Source organism: Nasonia vitripennis, chromosome 5 (genome assembly GCF_009193385.2).
Source record: "Nasonia vitripennis strain AsymCx chromosome 5, Nvit_psr_1.1, whole genome shotgun sequence".
Taxonomy (NCBI): domain Eukaryota; kingdom Metazoa; phylum Arthropoda; class Insecta; order Hymenoptera; family Pteromalidae; genus Nasonia; species Nasonia vitripennis.
The window spans coordinates 16,468,216-16,489,177 of NC_045761.1; the positions used below are offsets into that span (position 1 = coordinate 16,468,216).

The 20,962-nt window shown below is 41.5% G+C and overlaps 1 protein-coding gene across 1 annotated transcript in view; it reads left to right on the forward strand.

Moving 5' to 3' along the window:
• Nucleotides 1–20,962, forward strand: part of LOC100116518 (diacylglycerol O-acyltransferase 1) — an 86,270-nt gene that overhangs the window by 22,928 nt on the left and 42,380 nt on the right. Inside the window, exon 3 of the mRNA XM_001600943.6 lies at nucleotides 3,489–3,583. Coding sequence (XP_001600993.2) covers nucleotides 3,489–3,583 — 95 coding nt within the window. The remainder of the gene's footprint in view (nucleotides 1–3,488; nucleotides 3,584–20,962) is intronic.

Below are 20,962 nucleotides of genomic sequence, written 5' to 3' on the forward strand. Positions count from 1 at the left end.
CACCCCCCCCCCTGCCCCAGTGCATCAGCTTCTTAACAACATAACGTTGAATTCAAGCAGGCAATGTAAACACATTTGCTCTTCTCTGGATCCTGCCGATAATGCTCCTATGTATTCGAGCCTTGTTTCTTTACAATGCTTGCCTTTTTCTAGACTACTGAGCATCACTTACCGGCAATCTCCTACCAGGGCAGTAAAAATCTTGGATGTAAACCAACACACTAACATAATAATTTACGTTATAGAATTACTTACCATAAAGGAAAATGATATCCCTGGTAGAAGAATAAGCTTACGCATCAGCTAACTTGATAACGATAAGCTATTATCTAAAGCTAAAACTTAACTGTTAATCAGCTTATTTACGCTCAAAGTAAGCTTATAATATGATCTATTTTACAATCAGATTAAAAATAAACTTCATTTAAATGTCGAGATTATTGTTGATTGAAGTTACTATTATTACAAGCATGCATTATTATTTGTTAAATTCTTGTTATGAAATCAAGGTTTGCTCCGTTCATGGTGAAACTTAAGGAAGAATGATTTTCCTTTGTTAAGGCCTTCTGTTTTAACGTGTAGATTTGTTTTAAATTTGCATTCCATTTGGTGGAGTCCATAGAAGTCGGCGTAGGGTATTGTAACAGGTGATTCATCATTCAATTCAGCGGCCTCCTTAGCGAGTTGATCAGCCATTTCATTTCCCAGAATACCGACGTGTGCTGGAATCCAGTAGTATTTGATATCATTTTCTGGGTTCTTAATAATGAATTCATTGTGCTTTTTCTTGATCTTCAGCACATGCGGGTTGATCCTGGCGGTGAATTTAGTCGAATTAAGACTGCTTAGAGAATTTAAGCAGACAAGTTATAGTTACTATTAACAGATGTCGATCCAATCATTACAATTTAGCGGCCTCTTTATTCAAAATTGGATGCAAAACCACTTCCAAATGTATCTGCGGCGAACGTAAAGAAAATCTAAATCATGTCGCCTGGCAATGCAATTTGTACAACGCAGAAAGGCACAAACTTATTGTTAATCTTATTAAACTTGGTTACTCTCTTCCGCTTTCATCCGATATGTTAATTTGCAAACCTGATATTGCTGCTTGCAAACTTCTATATGTACCTTCTTCGAAGAATGTAATTTACGTATTTAATACAAATGTAAACTTTATGTAGCTATATAAGCTTTATATGGAAAGCTTAAAATTCCTTAACAAAGAAAAAAAAATTATTTGTTAAATTATGTAGATTCAAGTTATCGTGTCATAGCATAAATTTCCTAATTGGAATTACCACGTATTTATACTTGAATTGACGAGCTTAACAAATTGCTTCAGCGAATCAAAATTCTATAGAATATGACAGCGCTTTATTCTGAGATTCAACGACAGACTATGAGATCAATATCGAGTACTGGCTCCAAATAAGGGCCCATGAATAATTTTAACGAGATTTTTATCGCCCTCCACTTCTAAACTCTCTCTCTCTCTCTCTCTCTCTCTCTCTCTCTCTCTCTCTTCGAACTTCCGACTCCCTTGCCCTGTCTCTGAGCGCAACAAAAATTTATAACGCTCGTTAAGGAGCCGAGGCGCGAGTTCTCGGTAGAAAAGTTTAAGCGAAAAGTTTCGACGCTCGCCCCCTTAATTGCTTGGCTTCATACCGACTCTTTGCCTACTGTACTCGCTCGCGCGCATCTACTCTAGCGCGCCTATATCTGCACGGAGCAATTACACGCGTGATCATCGGTCGTAACGGGCCCTGCGAGTGGTAATTGTTTTCGACATCGAGCTTCACTTGGCACTTGTATTTATTGGCAGTTAACTGGGTGCGCGCGCGCGCTGATGTGTCTCTTGCTGTGTACGCGCGCGAGAGATGCGGAGAAGGGATTGTTTTATTCGGCTCTTAATCTACCTGTAATTGAACGGCTTTTATGGATTGTTGTTCGCACGACCGGTAAATTGCCTGGGCACTTATATATACGAATCCGCGCGCGAGTAGATTTTGTACCAGAGAAAATAGAGTTTGGCCAACTTCTTACATGGGATTTTATCATTTTAGAAAATTTTTACGCTCGCGACTGCTGCATGCATTATGCAGTCGCGCGCGAGCTCTAAATTAAACGTCAGTTAAAACTGTCTTAAACTCTCCTAAAAATGTTAACACGGCTCCGCGACGACGACGAAGACGACGTCGATTTTGAAGGGGGTCTGTATATTCAATCTCCCGAATAAATTTTCCGCAAGCTCCTTAATTTCGCGTTTTACGGACATGTCTGCTCAACCGCAGAGCTTCAATTATTAAAACTCGATCTCTCGGCAACGCCCCGACTCAACGGCCAGAAAAATTTTCTCGTCTGCGCGAATGCGACGAAGAAGCAATTAAAATCTGTTTACATTTTTAATGCTCCTTCGTCGCTGAGCGGGGAGTAAACCGCGCGGAAAAAAAGTTGGCTCGTCAAGCGCAAGTATTCGGAGAAGGAAACTTCCGGGCTCTTATTTGAGCTAATTAAGCCCGAGGACGCTCGGTGCGAAAGAATCGCAGAAATAAATTTCGTTTAAAAAAACGGCGAGCAGCGGGAGAGTGAGGAAATCGCTTATATTATACAAAGTTAAATCACGGGGAGGGAGTAGCCGATAAGTCGGAGCAACGACGACTCGTCTGGAGAGCGCGCGACATCCCTGTCATCGATAAAAGTTCAAAGTGAAGCTCGCGCGAGCGCGCCGCGTTCTGGAAGTGCGGGAGGGAAAAGTAGGCAACGCCGAAGTTTGATCGCCCGGCCAGCCCCAGCTTTACGGAAAAGTTTGCTGCAGCAGCAGCAGCAACCTCTGTGCTTGCAAGTTGTAGTCATAATGTATGCATTCAACTGGCTATCGCTTTACAAAGTCTTAAGGCCGGCGCCGGTGACGACGACTTGTATAGAATAGCAGTTAAGGGATTAGCGCGTTACGTGCGGCTTGTTAGCGGTAACGTTTTTCCGAAGGGGAAGTCGACTGCAGCGGGCATAAAGAGCCGTGACTCGTCGTTCTTTTTGCCCCCGGCGGCAAATCGCATTTACATCGGGGCGATTCGTCAATATTCAATAGCTCGAGGGCGATAAGAAGCCGAACCGATATCGGGTCCCTTTTTTGCCTCGCCCGCCTACAGCTCATATTTCAGCCAGCCGGAATAGAGTCGCACGCCGAGTGACGTTTATTATTTACTCCCCGCGCTAGCCGCAGAGAAGAACAAAAGGCGGAGCTTTTTTACAACACTGCGCTCCCGCTCTCGCTCTCTCCTCCAGGGACTCGTGCTTTCGGAAGACGGACGTTAATGGCGTCTTGGTCGCACGCGCGAATGCCGGGAAGCGTGTAACGTCCTCTATCCAGCTCGTCTCCTCCTCCTCCACCTTCTCTTCCACCAGCTCAGCTTTCCTCTCTCTCTCTCTCCCTCTCTTTGCTACACTTCTTTTTTCCAGTTCTCGATTTCTCGTTTTGCCCGCAGGTACGGGATCAGAGTGGACCCGAGGCAGTGGTATTTCTTCCTCAGCGGCAAGAACGACGGCGGCAAGGAGCACCCTTCGATCCTGCTGATTTGTTGTAAGTTGACTTTTTTCTCTCTCTCTCTCTCTCTCTCTCGCTTTCTATCTATCCCTTCTCTCGCTCCTCGTCGTGTGTACTTTGAGTTTTATCAATCCGCGGTCGCGCTCTCGCTTCTTTCCTCTCAGAAGGTACAGGGCCGGTATAGCAGCTTCGACGGCTTTTCATTTGATTCCTGAGCGCGCAGCCTTTCTTCGTCCTATTGATGTTCGCCGGAGCGCGAGTTACACGCTCCGAGACTCGGAATGAATTTTGTATTTCATTTTGCCGAAGATTTTTCTCTTTTTTTGCTTCCCTCCTCCTCTTTAACACAGAAGAAGAATCTCTCCTTATAGGCTATGAGCTATGCATCGCGGACTGAAATAAAAAAAGGACGATGTCGACGAGCAGCCTCATTTTCATGAAAATGCCCCTCCAGCCTCAGTAGCAGCCGGTTAAATACTCGCTATTAATCCCCCGGCCAGCAGCAGCGCCGAGTTCCACTTTTTCCCGGGCGAAATACTCTCTCTCTCTCTCTCTCTCTCTCCTCTCTCAGTTGGCGAACAATAAAAAGAGAGAGAGAGAGAGAGAGAGAGAAAGCGCAGTATAAGAAAGAACGTACGTCGACGCAAGTAGCTTGATTCACCTGCCGCGTGGAGAAAAATCTGCCGACGCTAGTCGCGCATTTAAATATTCCTTTTGCCGCGCGCACGACTACGACTGCGACGCGACGACGACCTCGGCGACAAAAACACTTGAGAATGTAATTTTTTCCCGGACGCTTTAATTGCAGTCGCATTTTTTGACAGCTTAGAACTCGCACAAAGCGCGAACGCGCGAGAGAGGTAAAATTACTCGGGCACATTTCATTAGTCCGCGAAAGGAGCTAGGCGAGCGCTGAATAAAAACGCCGCCGAGATTTTCCAAAGGGATAAAAGTTGAATAAATTTCCTTAAGAGCATCCGCGCCTTCAAAAAGTGAACGTCTTTCAGCCTCTCTCGCACCTATTATACACGCTTGTCCGACAAGTAATCTCGAAAGCTCTTCTCCGCTGCCGAGTCGTCGACTGCGTCGCTCTGCTCGTCTTTTTGCCCGCCTGCAAAAAGCTTCTCCGCGCTCGCTCGTCTCAATCAATTAAACGAGCAAATATGGATCGAGTCGAGAGGAGGCATTAATACGACTCCTCGCCGGGGACGAGTGAAGAAGCCATCGTGGCATTAAATATGTATAAATCCCAGCCCGCAGTTATGTAAGTCGAGTCTACAGTTGGCACGTCCGACTGTATAGCCTCTTCCAGCTACTGGAACTTGTCAAGATCGATTGCGCCCGAGCGAAGAAACGAGCGGCTGAACGAGCCGCTCGAGATTGAAAATCGGAACTTGATTAAGAAGGATCTTCCTCGCTTTTACAAAACTTCGATGAGAATATCTCCGGGATAGGTACGGCCGTGTCAGCTGCAGCTCGGAGCATCCATCACGATTCCCCAGTCATTTTTGGCGAGATAAAGAAAAACAATTCTCGATCTCGCGCGCGCGTGCTGCTCTCTTTTTAATATTTCACGCGCCTTCTATGGTTCTCATATCCCAGGAAAAAACGCCGATCTCAGAGAGACCGCGAAGAAGTCGATGACGCTTTGAACAGCAGATGACACGCGCGCGAGGCGGCGGGGCTGCAGTGTATGTAAGAAATTGCAAAGCGCAGTCAGGTGAGAGGCGGCGGCTTTTTTTCCGTCGCGACATTAGAATTTCGGCTCGCGCAGCTAACGCGGAAATGAAAAAGACCTCCTGCGCCTTTCTCCGTATCATTCGCACACGGCCGAGGATTTATTACACGGCCGACGCTGTATCTGGCTCTTTCGTCGTCACTCCTCTGATGATGACGATTCCCCGGAGCTCCCGCGTATATTGAAGAGCCGACGATGACGCGAGATTGAAAATCCGTCTTTTTTTCGAACAAAAGACCGGCTAGACATAGAGCGGCACCATATAGCTGTAGCTGCGGGGAGCAACAATTTATTTAAAAAGGCCCAGCGCATAATTCACTCGCGGCTCCGCCGTACATATAAATACAGAAAGAATACAGTGCAGCCGAGCGCTTGGCTTTTTTACACGTGTATAAAAAGTTTCCTGCGCAGCACAATATTCCCTCGCTCATTTCGTATAACATCTCTTCCGCTCGCGCAGCGCGCTAGCACAACAAAGAAGAGTGAGCTGAAAAAAGTTTCTCTCCTCTCTCGGACTTTAAGCGGCGCTCGCGGCCCGTCTCGGATATATCAGCTTGCGCGGTAAGCCCGACTAAGAAGCTGCATTATTTACGCGTATAAGGGTTGGTAATGCCTTTGAAGGAGGGGAGAAACCGTCGGGCTAATAGCCCCTCATATTTCAGAATCTTCGAGTCTCTCTCTCTCTCTCTCTCTCTCTCTCTCTCTCTCTCTCTCTCTCTCTCTCTTTTGCGCTCACGCTCGCGCATTATGTACCTTGCGCTCTTTTCTTTTGCTCGCGCTTCGCATAATAATTTGCCGACCCCCTTGCGCGCGTATATATAGCGCGGATATAAAGAGCTGCTACCGCTTGGGAGGGGGAGTCAAGATTGCTTTTTAAGCGAACTTTCCGCGGTGGCAGCGCGATTAGGGGATTAATTATTTCGCGGATGTATATAGCCGCGGGAGAAGGAAGGGGGGGGGGGGGAGAGCCCGGAGAGGAGGAGATTAAATCGCGTTAGCAGGGCGGGGATCGGCCAATTTATTATATCACCAGAACCGGCGCTTCATTAGCCTCGGGAGCGCACGGCCAATCGCTCTCCCCCGCGGAGGAACCGTGTTTTCGGCGCAGCAGTTCTGGAAACGATATTAATCGCGCTCTCGCGTATTCGCGCTGATGACATGAGCTATAGGCCAAGCAATAGAGCTTCAAATGATTGATTTTTTGACATAAAACTTACTTGCAAACCGACTATACCATCACGTGCAGGGCAGTCCATAGTTTATTCCCACTATGTTTCCTACTCGAAAACGTCATTTGTTAATTTTGTATAAACAATTATTATCAAAAAATCGCGTTTTTTCATTTTTTTTATTATAAAATGTAAATTATTGAAGCAATGTTAATAGTGTCAATGGATGAATTGTAGAGAATTGAATTACGAAGAGAATGAGAGGTGGATCGACCCGATTGGACAATTAGAACCGGAGAAAACCCGGAAAATTTAGTGTTTTCTTAAAAAATTCATAACTCCGCCATTTTTTAATATTATTGAATTTTTTTTTCAATATTTTCGCGTAGGGCTGGATGCGTTTGAGGTCGTCCGATTGAAATTTAGAAAACGGATTTGGAAAGTAGACGTGAACAGCAACGAAACTGATGGTAAAACATGGAATACCTGCTTATTCTTCCATCACTCATAAAATCTGAGTCAAGAATCGAATTCTTCAGTTTCCGATACCCTAACATCAAAAAAAAAAAAAAAATCAATCAAATATCAGCAGTAGACGCTGAGATAATTAAATGAAAAGAATTATAAGTTGGGCGCAGCGCGCGCCTATTACTATATATACATTTCCCCTCAGCACCGAACTGTCCCCCCACCACTCGACCGCTCTCGCGCGCTTGGCCGTTTTTGCTCATGTTCGCAATATTGTTTCACCCACTTAAACGCGTTTGATTGAAAAATCAGAATAGACGTTTTGTTGCTGTTCACGTCTACTTTCCAAATCCGTTTTCTAAATTTCAATCGGACGACCTCAAACGCATACAGCACTCCGCGAAAATATTGCAGTTTTCCGGATTTGCTCCGGTTCTAATTGTCCAATCGGGTCGATCCACCTCTCATTCTCTTCGTAATTCAATTCTCTACAATCCATCCATTGACACTATTAACATTGCTTCAATAGTTTACATTTTATAATAAAAAAACGAAAAAAACGCGATTTTTTGATAATAATTGTTTATACAAAATTAACAAATGACGTTTTCGAGTAGGAAACATAGTGGGAATAAACTATGGACTGCCCTGCACGTGATGGTATAGGCGGTTTGCAAGTAGTTTTTATGTCAAGGATATCTCTCTATTGCTTGGCCTACTACTGTTAAGCGATCCCTCGTCGGAGATTTCGAGACTCAAAACCCACGAAGGAATTCGAGCTGTATGCACGAGAAAAAAAAAGACAGAAGTCGTTACGTCGCGTCTGATGAGGTGTAATAAAAGCAGCTGTCGCTCGGAAATAAAAGCGTATACGGCCTCGTTGATCGAGGCCGGAGTAGCGGCAACGCCGAGCCGTGTGTCCGGAAAAAGTCCGCCCTGTTTTTGGTCCACGTAGCTGACGCGCGTTAATTTCACACTTTACGATGCGACGCCCCTGAGATACACGTATAATACCGGGAGCCAGCGAGAATACAGCTGTCGAGAGAAACGTTGCTCGTGACGAGGACCGGCGCGCACACCGCAACGTTTATACATTTCTGCGCGACTACGTGCGGCGCTCTATCTCTCCCTCTTCCAGCTCTCTTTTTATATTCTCGGGTTTTTCTTTTATGCTCGTCGTTTTTTATCGTTTGTGTACGGGAATTCCCCGCCCCCGACTTTATGTAATTTAGTCGATGCAAAAAGGATTTTTCGGCTGAGACCGGGTAATAGCGCGATATACGCGAGCGCTTTTCTTGCTTTTTTTCGATTGCTCTGCTCATATGTCCGAGCGCGTGTTTTATCGCTTCTAAAGGGAAATACCAACTTTATGCGAAGAAAAATGGAGATTTCGAGTCTATATGCACACACATGTGCGCAAAGCATTAAAGTCGTTAAAAGTCCCACCGCGAGAAGATCCAAGAGGAGATGGAGCGATAGCTCGGGACAATCGACGAGCTCCCGTAACAAGACTCTCGCGATATACGTGTACCGCGGCACGTATCCGCTTGTCCGCGGCTTCGGAGAGGGCGTTAAGTTTCGGCTCCAACTTCACGACGCCGGCATCCCGAAGTTCACCCGCCGGGTAACTCTCGCAGCTCTTAACGAGTTAAGAGCAAACGTGAAAGACGCCACTGCCGTCCCCCTCGTAACGAGCGGAATAATGCGCGAGGCAGCTCTCGACCGCGGGATTTATTTCAACTTTGGATTCCCCCCGGTCTGCTCGCGGTTTTCCTCTGTGTGCAGTGCCAGGTATGCGGTGTACGCGAGCGCGCCTCTGTATAGCTTAACCACGTCGACCCCCCTTTTTTGCGCTTGCTCCGGCTTTTTGGGATTTTTCGGCCGACGAGGAGAAATGGATTATACGTGCTGCTCTCCTGCCGTGCGAACTAATTTTCTGTTTCACCCGGGTCTCTCTCGCGCTTCCTCTCCCTGAGCTTGCGAAAATATTTCTGCGTAGTCTTGGCCCGTGTGTAGGCGAGTGCAAATGAATTTTAAATTGCGCGCGCGCGTAATTAAAAAATTTCGCGGTGAACCAGCGGCAAGTTTGTAGGGGCAGAATGCCGAACCAAATTTTGATTTATCACCAGGTGTCTGGCGTGTACGTAAACAGTAACTCAAAGCACAATCCATCATTCAGTATTTTAGTTGATTATCATTCATGAAATTGTGATTCGGCAATTTACATTGGCATTGTACTGGCTAATTGATACAACGTTTCGTCGGTCTGGCCAATCGCGCCTATTACTACTAAATGCTCATTTCGGTCTGTCAATTTTTCGTAATCAAGCATGCGAGTAATTTCGTTGTAAATTCGCATACGCAATAATTGAATTGCGAAATTTCAAATAGTTACATTCGATATTTAATAGCACGTACTTTCAATCGATCGATCCGAATTAAATAGAAGTATATTTTAGGTTATTAATTATTATTTGACGAGATATTTCCACTACCTTTTAAAATGTTTGAACGATCGAGTGCGAAATAATTTTATTTATTATTAATAAAATATGTTAGTTATCGTCAACAGCAAACTCGTGTGTCCAGCCCATAAAGTTGTTTTATTCTGCTGTACATAAAATGCAAGTCAATATATGTATAGTGATTCATAAAAACAATTTGATGATTCAAATTACATTTTCATTTTAGTTATTTTACTAACTCTTGTCGATTTATTGATTTCAAAGTATAATGGTCCCTAACATCGTTTCGCAACAAAAGAGAATTTGCTTTTTGCATTAATCGAAGCCGTCTTTAATCACACATAAATGCTGTCAATCAGTAAAATGTAGTGAGACGGCAATAATCGCCACCCAAGAGACAAAGAGTGAACTTCGGATAAGCTCCACTAGGTGGCTATTCGTAACTCATAAGCATTAGAGCAACAGAAGTAGACATAAGAAGCGTGCGAGCGAGCAGCAGCAGCAATATTGTAGAATAGATTTTAACATTTCGGGAACCTCTCAAGAAACTCTTTAAAGTTCTTCGCAAAGAAAATTTTTTATTGAGAAAATGTGTTTTCCTCTATCTGATGATATTCCTCGGTGGTGATCAAAATATTGATTTGGCTATGTCGGTCCTTCCGAGTTAATGTTTCATAACTACTTGGCGACGATTCGTCCTTGGTGAAGACCTCTTCAAGCCTCTATTGAACAGAAATGTATCTTAGAAATGTATCCATAAAAACTCAACTAAGTTTGAGTCTGGCCATTCTTCCTTTGTATACCGTAATTATAAGTATCTGGATTCCTCTCCATATTGTACAAAATAATAAGAAGGAAAATTCAAAAGTGGGAGAATGGCCCTGGTTTCCAATGAAAGAAAAAACTCTAATTTTCTATAACGTTTGTTCCATCATGTTCCATCATGTTTGTTTTCTTTTCAGCCGGTATATAAGTTTTGTGCATGGTATATTTAAACTTTGTGCATCGCCCTTTTTATTTATTCCGTTTTCTTGTAAGTGTATGTGTAACATTTAGAAAACTAGTCTTTTGTTTGAATTAATTTCTCTGTCTTTCATGTGATAATTTTCGAAATTGAAAGTGTGATTTAAGTTGTTGATGTGATCGGAAATTACAGTGTTATTTGATTTTTTATGTTCGTTTATGCCGTATACACACATTCCGTTTTGTTTTCTTTGCAAAGAAATGTCAATTGCATGCGCATTTTCTGGCGATAAAATCTTAATATTAGAATTAAACTGTTTGCAGACTGTATTATCAAAATTTATATATGTTTCTACATTGTGTATTACTGATTGAGAAGCATTATGTTTTTTAAGTAAATGTTATGAATAAAATGTTCGAGAGAGTTAACTAATGTTTGAACAATTTTTCTCGGAAGCGGTGGATAAGCATACAATTTTAAAATAAATAATAAAATACTCTGTGTTAGTAGAGAAAAATCCATGTTATGGAAGTTTTTTTTTTGTTTATCCGGAGAGTTGGAGAAATGCTTAATGCACCATGTCAGGAGGGACTATCGCCAGGCACACCCACTAAAACTTCACCTCTTATAGGGCCGCAACCCCCCCCCCCCCGGTATCCGCTTTTGCAGAGTGTGAGAGGGCGCGCTCCGGGGAGAACAGGCCCCTACCTCAGCATCCAATTCTGCGGGCTGACTTACGGTTCATACATGCATACATCCATACTTACCTACGTGCACGCATGGTCCATACATCCTACGCTTACAGAATTCGCGTAGGTCCTATACGCTGGCACATAACATACCTCGTGTAGCACGCAAATCTAGCACGCAAACTTGCACACCGCATATCGCACTTATTGAGCCGCTATGCTCATCGCCATTTTCAGGGAAGCAAGTTTTCTGGAAAGACGCTTTAATCTGTTAATGCTGTCGACGTGCGTCGCCGCAAAAAAATATTATTTACAAAGTTTTCTGAAAATAATCAACAAAAATTGTTCAAACACTTTAAATAGTAACAAATTTTATGTTAATATCCAGACAACTTTTTTAAAATAATATTTTTTTGTAAAACCCCACTTCTATCTGGAAACTATATGACTGTTGAAGCATATCTATTAGTACAGTAAAAAGTGCCCTTCGAAGCCCAAATCTTAAGTAAGTCTGCGGTAGCTGAAAAATGAAAATTCTGAATTTTGGCTTCAAAGAAATGTCATACCTGATAATATGGCACATATAAACATGGTTTTATGTTTCTTATATTATATCTGAATATATTTAATAGTTTATTCATTTTTTAAACAATTTGGGAAAAATATAAACAACAAATTGAATTTTTCATTGTTTGACTATTTAAGGTGTATCCGTCCCCTTAAGTGTTGGATACTCTTCATCATCTTTTTTAGCTACGTATATGTAGTGTCTGTGGCGTAGGGAAAACTCGACGTCTTGCCTCGCGAGGAGAAAACCTACACCGAGAGAGCAATTACAAGGGTCGATCTTATAATCTACACGACGCGACACGTCGTCAACTATTTCGCGTGGACTTAAAATAACACTCGGCCTGTCCACGAAGGGCCTGCTCTATTCAGAGGCGACCACACTCCGAGCCAACCCGCTCCGAGGCGATCAGGTCATGAAGCATTCATCTTACTTTTCCCTGGACCTCACCTTTTACCAGTCCACTCGACTGATGGTGAGAAAATCGACCGCGAAACGATCCTCTCAATCCCCGCGTAGCACCCATACGTAGCATCTTTTGTTAGGTGCTACGCTAGAGCGTCGGACTATCAGAGCTCGCGGCCGTGGATAAATCTCTGTGCGTGTCGGTAATAGTTGGTGCTCTGCCGAGACACATTTTGCATACGCGAATATACTTCTTCTATTGAAGCGCATTTCCCCATAAAATGATAAAAGACACTTGCAATGAAAAGAATCTTGTAAGTTGTAGGAAAGTACTTCTCTTATTTTTTCTTTATCGTATATTCTATTTTCATTTCTGAAGCTATTTGAATCCATTTTAAGGGTACCAATGTTGAGCTTAAATTTTGTATCCTTCTTATTCATTTTTTTATTTATTTTTTTCCCATTTTTGACATCTTTACACAGATTTTGGAATTCAGTATATTGACTGTCTGAACTATCTTCAGAGCTACTATATCGGAACCGATTGAATAATTTTTATCTGAACTTTCATCTATGGATTTTTCTCCACGGTCTTCATCATAATATAACTAACTTCCCCGTCAGGATATCTTTGTTGGAGCGATCATGTGAATATTTTTCTTTTTCGAAGATGAATTTTAACTTCGTCTTCGTCTGAGTGTTTAAGCGAGTCAAAATTGGACTGGTTATTCTCTATACCAGCTTCATTGCTCCAATCTGGCGCTTCTACCTGCCGTTAATCCTTCGTTTCACTGTTTTGGTTCGTGAATGAACATGGACTATTATGAAAAACATACGCATCATAAACAGCCTTTTTCTGAGTCTGATTGAGCTTTGCAAAACGGCCCAATCACACTACTATCAATACCAGTTGTTGACTTTTCTTGAACACCTTTGTTTTTCTCATTGTCTACTCCGTCAATGAATGAAGAACTAGGAAAATCGTTCTTCGGATCCCAAATGGAGTTCGTTTCATTTTCACTGTGTGAACACGTCAAATCATCATTTATTAAATCCGTAAGGCTTGGCCAGATTAATGTATTTTCCATTTGAAAGCTTGCATTATTATTCTTTGTGTCGCTTGAACAATTATTTGCTGCAATTATACTTTCCTCGTTAATGAATATGTTCTTACTAACGCTTAATGGTAATAAAACAGTAGATACGTTTTCTACGCGAAGAATTTTCTACATTTTACTATTTGTTAAATTGCTTAAGTTTTCACTAACCATTGTATTGTATCGTCTCTATGCATTGTTTTATTATTATACGACATTTTCGGGAAAGCAAGGTTCCGAAAAGACGCGCTATCCATTAATCTCATCGTCGTTTGTCGTTACACGTTCATATTCAAGAGCCGGTTCTATTATCAGCTGTAAGTCATAAAGCACACTTTCTAATTCTGTAATAAAAGCGTTTGACATAATACTATATCGAACTTTCAGTTTTCAGGTCATCATTTTTTCGATTAAACCTTGTATAAAGATACTAAAAGTTATATCAACTCCTTGAAACCTTCAAACTCCACCATTGAAATAGGCAACGTATCTTATAAAAAAATCAAGAGACGCGACAGCGCCGCGCTGGCGAGTTAAAGTATTTGATTAATAATCTTAGAACGAGTGAAAGAACTCAGAGTGAGTTCCGACAAAAGGAAAGGGTTGAGTGAGTGAAGGGTTCTTTTTAATTAACACACACGATTTCGCGGTACACAAAAAGCACTTGCTTTGGCGTAAAAACCCTCACTGTTTAGAGGGAAAAGCCTCAGCAAGTGTAAGCTTTATTGAAAATAAAGAAAGGGAAACTATACAAATAAAAGAAAGAGAACAGTGACTCTAAAAGAGAAAAAACTCATGTGAAAGAACGCACGCAAACGCAAAGACGCGAGGTACCTTTTCCGCACGCAGAGAGAGCTCTCTTACCGCAAAGACGAACGCAAAAACCGCCGCTGAAGAGGGCGTTGAGCAGGCCTCGTCGTAGTCCGCCGCTGCTTCCGTCCTGGTCCTGGAGGTCTGGAAGCCGGGCCTGGGGAGCGAAAGGATGGTCCGCAACCGTGCACCAAGCGCGCCCGACGTCTCGGGGAGCCAGACGCTTGGCACGAGGGCAGCAAGGGGTGTTGCCGCTGTTCGCTCGCCCCGAAGGAGTCACGTACAACACGTGGACATCTTCGCCAACAAACCTTAAGACTATCGCCTCGAGGCACACTCACACACTCGCACAAATACACACACGCGAACGACGCGATCGCGAATTTTCCACTAAACACTATAAACACAGCGCAGAACGAGGTGAACAGTGATAGCACTGAGAAGAACAAGTCACTGGCTCACCGTACAAAGAAAAAAAATCGAAAAGCGTAAGGAAGCCAAACGTGCGAAGCGCTAGGCAGTCCGAACAGGAATCCGCGCGCGCGGGCCCTTCGCGCGCTCCCAAGCGGGGCCGGCGGCGCGCAACTCGACGCATGCGCGCGCGCTCTCAACGTCGCAACGGAGAGCGCGCAGCGGCGCGAAATTCAAAAAGCCTAAATTTACACCTACACTACTTGAACGAATAAAACGAACTGAACAGTATTTACAAACTACATACGACACAATGACGGCGCAGGTTGCGTCCCTATTATACCTTAAAAATAATATACGTTATAATAAAAATACATCAATAATCATTTTTGTGGTTTTTGTCCCTTTTGAAGATGGATGAAATGCTTCACGACTCTTTGCTACAGTTTTGTCCGTATTTTGGTGTTAGAGATATTGTGTCTACCACTTTAGGATTTACGTCTTGCTTTCTCGAGCTTGTATTGTTTACCACAGTTATATTCATGCTCAGCCTCGACCTTGAGCTGCTAGCACAGCTATTTATAGAAGAAAGATTTGAACTGTATACTGGAGCCTTTATAATGTTGGAACATTCCTTTTTCGACAAAGAGTTGGAACTTAAAAAAACAGTACTATACCGGCGAGTAGGTGGGTTGTAGTCAAAATTAATCGACTACAACAGGATTCTGTGTTTGAATTATAAAGACTTAGGTGTGTTTGTAATAATAAATGTTTTCTGAGAATAAATGGGGGTGCTTGGGCACATGACCGTCGGATGCTCGAGCCGTTAGAGTGGGTGCAGTGCAATAAAAATGAATCTGCATCGTCCGTACTATTTTACGTGGCTGGCCGGCGCAGACCTGGCGCACCGGGCATTATTAGGGACCGGAGAAACCCGGCCGCCGTCCGTCGGCGTGGACCGCGATAAAATAGATGTGCTGCAGGAGTGACAATTAAAGAGGATTATGAGTAATCACGAACAGAACAGAGTTTTGTAAAACAAGTCGGTACAGGTATATAGAATGTCGATAATTCGTGATAGGACATACGCGCGTGAACAAGTACTGGTACTACTGCTGCTTGATGACGAAGACGTGTTGTCACTGTTTGAGCTCGAGCATGAACATTTAGAACTGCAACTATTGGTGTTCGGTAACGATGACGTTGAACAGGTTGAAAAGTCGAAAAGGTTGACAGGCTCGAATTCTGGCTGCAAGTTTTCTCGTGCTTGTAAATTCTCAGCAACCTCTTGATCATCGTGTGCTAACAATGGAAATTCAATAAGCTCAGGCATTGACTTCGACAGGTGGTCGAATTTAAAATCTGACTCCAGAATTGACAGTACTGGTAATTGATCACCCGAGCTACGTCGCTGTCGCTTGAAGATGAAGATACAACTTTCTGCATGGGACTAGCCGGCCGCTCAAAGCAGCTAAATAGTTTATTCGACTTCCTATCTATCAATCTCCGTGCCAGTTAACTTTTCCAGTTTGCTGTAAACAAGTGCATCATAATAATCTAGCGAGTGCTTGTCATCAGCGTCCATTTTCAAGTAGCAGAGTGTAGACGGCCGAATAACGATATTCTCGCTGTCGACGTACCTTCCTCATGGAACACTCTTTTTAGGTATGCTAGCTCTTGGGAGTTTCGGGACATTGATTTGGGTTGTTTTCCCTTTACTCTGCGTCGACTGCATTTGTTGATCGTTTTCTCTTTTCAACTCCTCTTAGCTGCTTAGAAAGGTGGTTGCTATCTTGTTGATGCCATTCTTTCTCCTTGATTTTTCGTAGATTCTACTGAGAAAGACTTTAGTACATTGATTATCCTTAAAGATAAACCTACCTAGAAGATTTGAGTTAGGAAATAAAACCTAAATTGATGATACATACTACTTAAATATGCATGAAAATGAACCATCTTATAAATATTCTTGTTTTTAATTACTCAAGGTTGCAGTATTGTATTGAGTACCTATGATACGTGTACGGTTATAAAGTACGAGTGAGCGATCAATAAAGAATTCTGAATAAGGTCTGAACGACAAGTGAAATGCTGATCAGTCTCACGAAGCTTTGTAGGGGTAGGGGAGGGGCGAACGGAAGACATGTACAGACGGCGCTATAAACGTAATGGACGTGATTGGCGGTAAGCAAAGGGAAAGGGAAACGAAAGACATGTACAGATGGCGCTTTAGAATTAATCAACGTGATTGGTCCATAGTTTTTAGAGAAAAATTAAAAATTTAGTATTTAAAGTTTTGTGTTTATTATATATAAAAGATGATACACAGGGTGAGAGGCAAAGAATTCGAATCTAAACATCTTTAAAACTATTAAATTAACTATGAATTTATTGTACGTATTCTTAAATTTTGAAAAGGATAATAAACTTTATTGGTAAAACGAACAAATTCTTAGAGGTGTAAAATATTATTTATTTATATCTCAACGTTTCGACCAACGTAAACAATACACTTTGTAGTGGCCCTCTTCAGGAGAAAACAAAATAATTACTTTTATAAACTTTATCGCAACATATTTTTGCACATCGTGTATATAGTGGATGAACTTACAAGAATTGTGTAAATCAAACCACTAAAAATTAATGTTTTTTCAGTCCAAATTTATTTATAACTAAGTATAAGATATAGCGTACAACATTAGAAAAACTTCTACAAATTTTTGTTTATGATTTATGACTACTTTTTTCATTATTAATATGTAAGCTATATCAGACTCACTTCCCATTCTTATTTCTCCATCTCTCTTGTTTCCTCCTCCCTTTCTCTCACCTCCTTGCATTCTCTTCTGATTCTTTTCCTTTCTTCTCCTTCTTCCTTCAGTCTTCCTTCTATACATTTTAGCCCTTCCTCTATTTTTCTGTTCATTTTTTCCTCTAGTCCAATATATTTCTGTTCCCAGTTCTCAATCATCTTCTCCCTTTCTACCTTTCCCTTATCCATTTTCATACTCATCTCCTCCACCTTCTGTAGGATTATATCCATAGTGCTCTTTAACAGCCCGACTATCTCTTCTTCGATTTTCTCTTTTTATTTTGGTGATCTTTTCACATTCCCTCCTTTTGCAAATGCGTTTCTTTCTTCTGTCTCTTCTCCAGTTCTTTCCTTCTTATTTTTCTTGACGTGTTCTTCTGGACTTCTCTCTTTTCTTTTGAGCCCTGTGTCTTCTTTACCTTTTAAGCTGTCCTCTAATTTTCCCTGCTTCAGCGCATTCCCTATTCTTCCTCCCCCTCTTCCTCCTCCCCTTTTCCATCCTCTCATTGAACCTGCACTTTTTGAATTTCCCGCCTCTTCAATTTCACTATACTCGGTTGTGGTGTTCTAAATCCCTGTCGCTCTATTCCTGTTCCGTATTCCGTTCCGCAGATTATTTCCTGTACCTCGGTGTTCGACAGGTTCATCATTCCTTTCCCGCTCTCTCTCTCTCTCTCTCTCTCTCTCTCTCTCTCTCTCTCTCTCTCTCTCTCTCTCTCTCTCTCTCTCTCTCTCTCTCTCTCTCTCTATCTCTATCTCTTTCACTCTCCTTCCTAACCTCTCTACTTTTACTACTTCTTTCTAACTCCTCTATCTCACTACTCTGACTCGTTTTTTCACAGATTTTTTACACCCTTCTCAGATGGACCTTTTCTCTTCCTCCTCCTACCTACTCCCTCTCTCCTACCCCTCTAATACCCACTCTACAGCATCCCAAATACACACACCACTCTACACACTCTCACAATACGATCCAATATGGCACTCCCATAATTTAAGGTTTTAATAACTAAAATATTGTTCAAATATATAGTATATTAATGATTTTTCGCAAATACTTAATTATTTTACTGAAAAAGCACCCGTCACAATATCAAATCATATAATTTTCATACAAAAATTTAAACCGCAATATTTTAAATACCATACTCATAAAATCATGAATTGTTTCAAAACATTCTAAAATTTAGTTAGCGAGTTATAAGGTTTAACAAAAATAGTAATTTTGAGTTATACAGGGTATACAGGGTGAGAGACAAAGAAATTGAATCCTAATATCATTTTAACTAAACGGTTTCATAAGCTGCAAAAATAATCTATCCGAGGTGATCGAAAGATCGATATTTTCTCAAAATTTGAACTTAATTAAAGTCCTTTTACTCCCGTAATCGTATGACATAGAAAACCCATTTTTTTAGTTTTTGATTTTAAGCTCAAAAACTAACCGTCAAAATGGTTTAACATTTTTACAGCGAGTAGATATTATCATTTTCTACTATCATAATTTTTTTCAAAACGTTTGACTATTTATTTTTAAAGATATGAATTTGAAAAATAAAACACACTTTTTATCATAACTAGAAAAAAATGGTCAATTTTATGCTTTTTTAGATACACTGTTGTTGAATATATTGTATAAATCATGTTATAAAAAAAAACAAAAATATGTTTTCAAAAATTATATATATGCATACGAAATTTTATTGCAATCAGTCCCGTGGTCCCAGAATCATAACGGTACACACACAGCCATCCGCACGAACATTTTCTAAAAATGCATGATTCGAACTCCAAACACCTCCAAATGCGTTTCTACGAAGTTTTAGCGAAACTGAAAATTTTACTATTACAAAGCTTCCTCTAGGAGAAAGCAAAATAATGGCGCCTCCTTAAAAAACGGAAGAAGTTTTGTTTCTCGTGTAGTCCTAACTGATTGCACGCATTTTGAACGATGAATATTCATAAAAAAGACACCTATATAATTTGTTACGCACTTTTATATACGACTATTAAATTTTTGTTTAATAAAAAAAAAGCACTAAAGTGCATGAAAATCTCTCTTACATAAGTTTTCATCCTTTACAAAGCATTATTTTTGGAAAAGCAAAAGGAATTACCGTTACTATTTAATTCAAGCATATATTCATGCCAAACGCCAGTGTAAACAAAACAGCCCACATTATATATTTTTAAATAGACGTGCTTTCAGCACCAACACAATGGCTCTCGGCGAATAATAAATAATCTCACGCGCGCGACATCCAGTCGAATGCATGAATGAGGCCTGACTATTCATCGCTGCCGCGGAAAACCTACAGTAAAATCAAGCGGTTTATTTAGATCACGGGCGCATCTCACGCGCAGAGGGGAATTCTCGGTGCGTAAAATCCAATAATTCACACCAAAGAACGATGGATTCAGAATAAAATAAACCGCACTTTTGTTTTATTTTCACAACTGGGTAGCGCGGCCGCGAATGAATAGTCCTCGTTATTAAGTAACGCATACACACGCAGCTCTGTCTCTCGCTCCTCTCTTGAAAATGAAACATCGTCGGACTTTTGTCGCCCCGCTGAAGCACGCAGCCGCGTATTAACGTCGACGCGATAATTTAGCGCCTTGGAATTCTAATTTCCTTAATTAACAAAGTTGAAAAGCACTGCTTCCCCTTTGCGCCTACTCGCTTGCTCCCTCTCTCTCACTCGGTATCCTCAATCCCTGTAATGCATTTGGAAATTCATATATACGGGCTGCAAATGTGTGTGTGTGTGTGTACAGGGGGGTAAACGACGCGTTGTTTCGGCATCGCATCGTAAAGCCTACATCGCGAACGAATTACACTCGGCAGGCGCGCACTCGCAAAATAATCAAATTTAAAGCGAGAGATTTCGGGTGCGTGCGCGCGCAAATATCATCCGGGGCGTGAGTATACCGCGATCCTAATTTGTGACGAGACGCGCGAAATTAGTTGTACAATGGATTTTGAGAGAGCGTCGAGTGCTCTATGCATTTAAGCAGTTCTGTCGGTATTTTTCGTTACGACTATTAATTGGAACCTGTTCAGAGCTTGAGATAAGAAAAATTTGAAATAAACTCAAAGTTTCTGGAAATACTCGGCAACCAGGGTTGCCAGATGCTGAGAAGCCTATGTCGCCACCTAACGGTGACAAAATCGCCAGAAACCGCCAATTCAACCTATCAAAATCGCACAGCATAACATTATAAATTAGCAAATCTAATCATTGTTTTAGGGACCAATATAATTAATTTACAAACCAGTTCATTACGTAAATTTATTTATTATGAATAAGTCACAGGTTTATTAGAGTTTTATGTTTAAAATAAACATTCACTTGGACTAATACATGGACAATCTAAGTCTGATAGAAGATTTTTGACTTCTATTTCTTCGTATATTTGAGACTTATTCTTTGATTTTTTAGTCTCGGATTCATATTTGTCAGCGTATAAAATTTTCGCATTGAAATCCTTAAGCACATCTTTACTAGGAACACGCGCTCCACAACAGCGTTAGTGGACGGTAAGCTTAGCAATGTAAGTACAAATGTTGCAAGCTCTCGAAAAATAAAGTTTCCTCCTGCATTCTTAGATATGTAAAGTTCTGCCCAAAATGTATTAGGATAAGTAATCGTTTTCTCATTCAACACCTCTGACCAATTTACAGATAACAATTTATTATATTGAGATTCTAGTAAGCCGAATTCGCTTTTATTAGCAAAAATTTCTAAGAACAGTAAATCCTCAAACCGCAGTCTTGTAGGACTTAGATAGAAGGAAGGCGACAAAGTTTTTAACTTA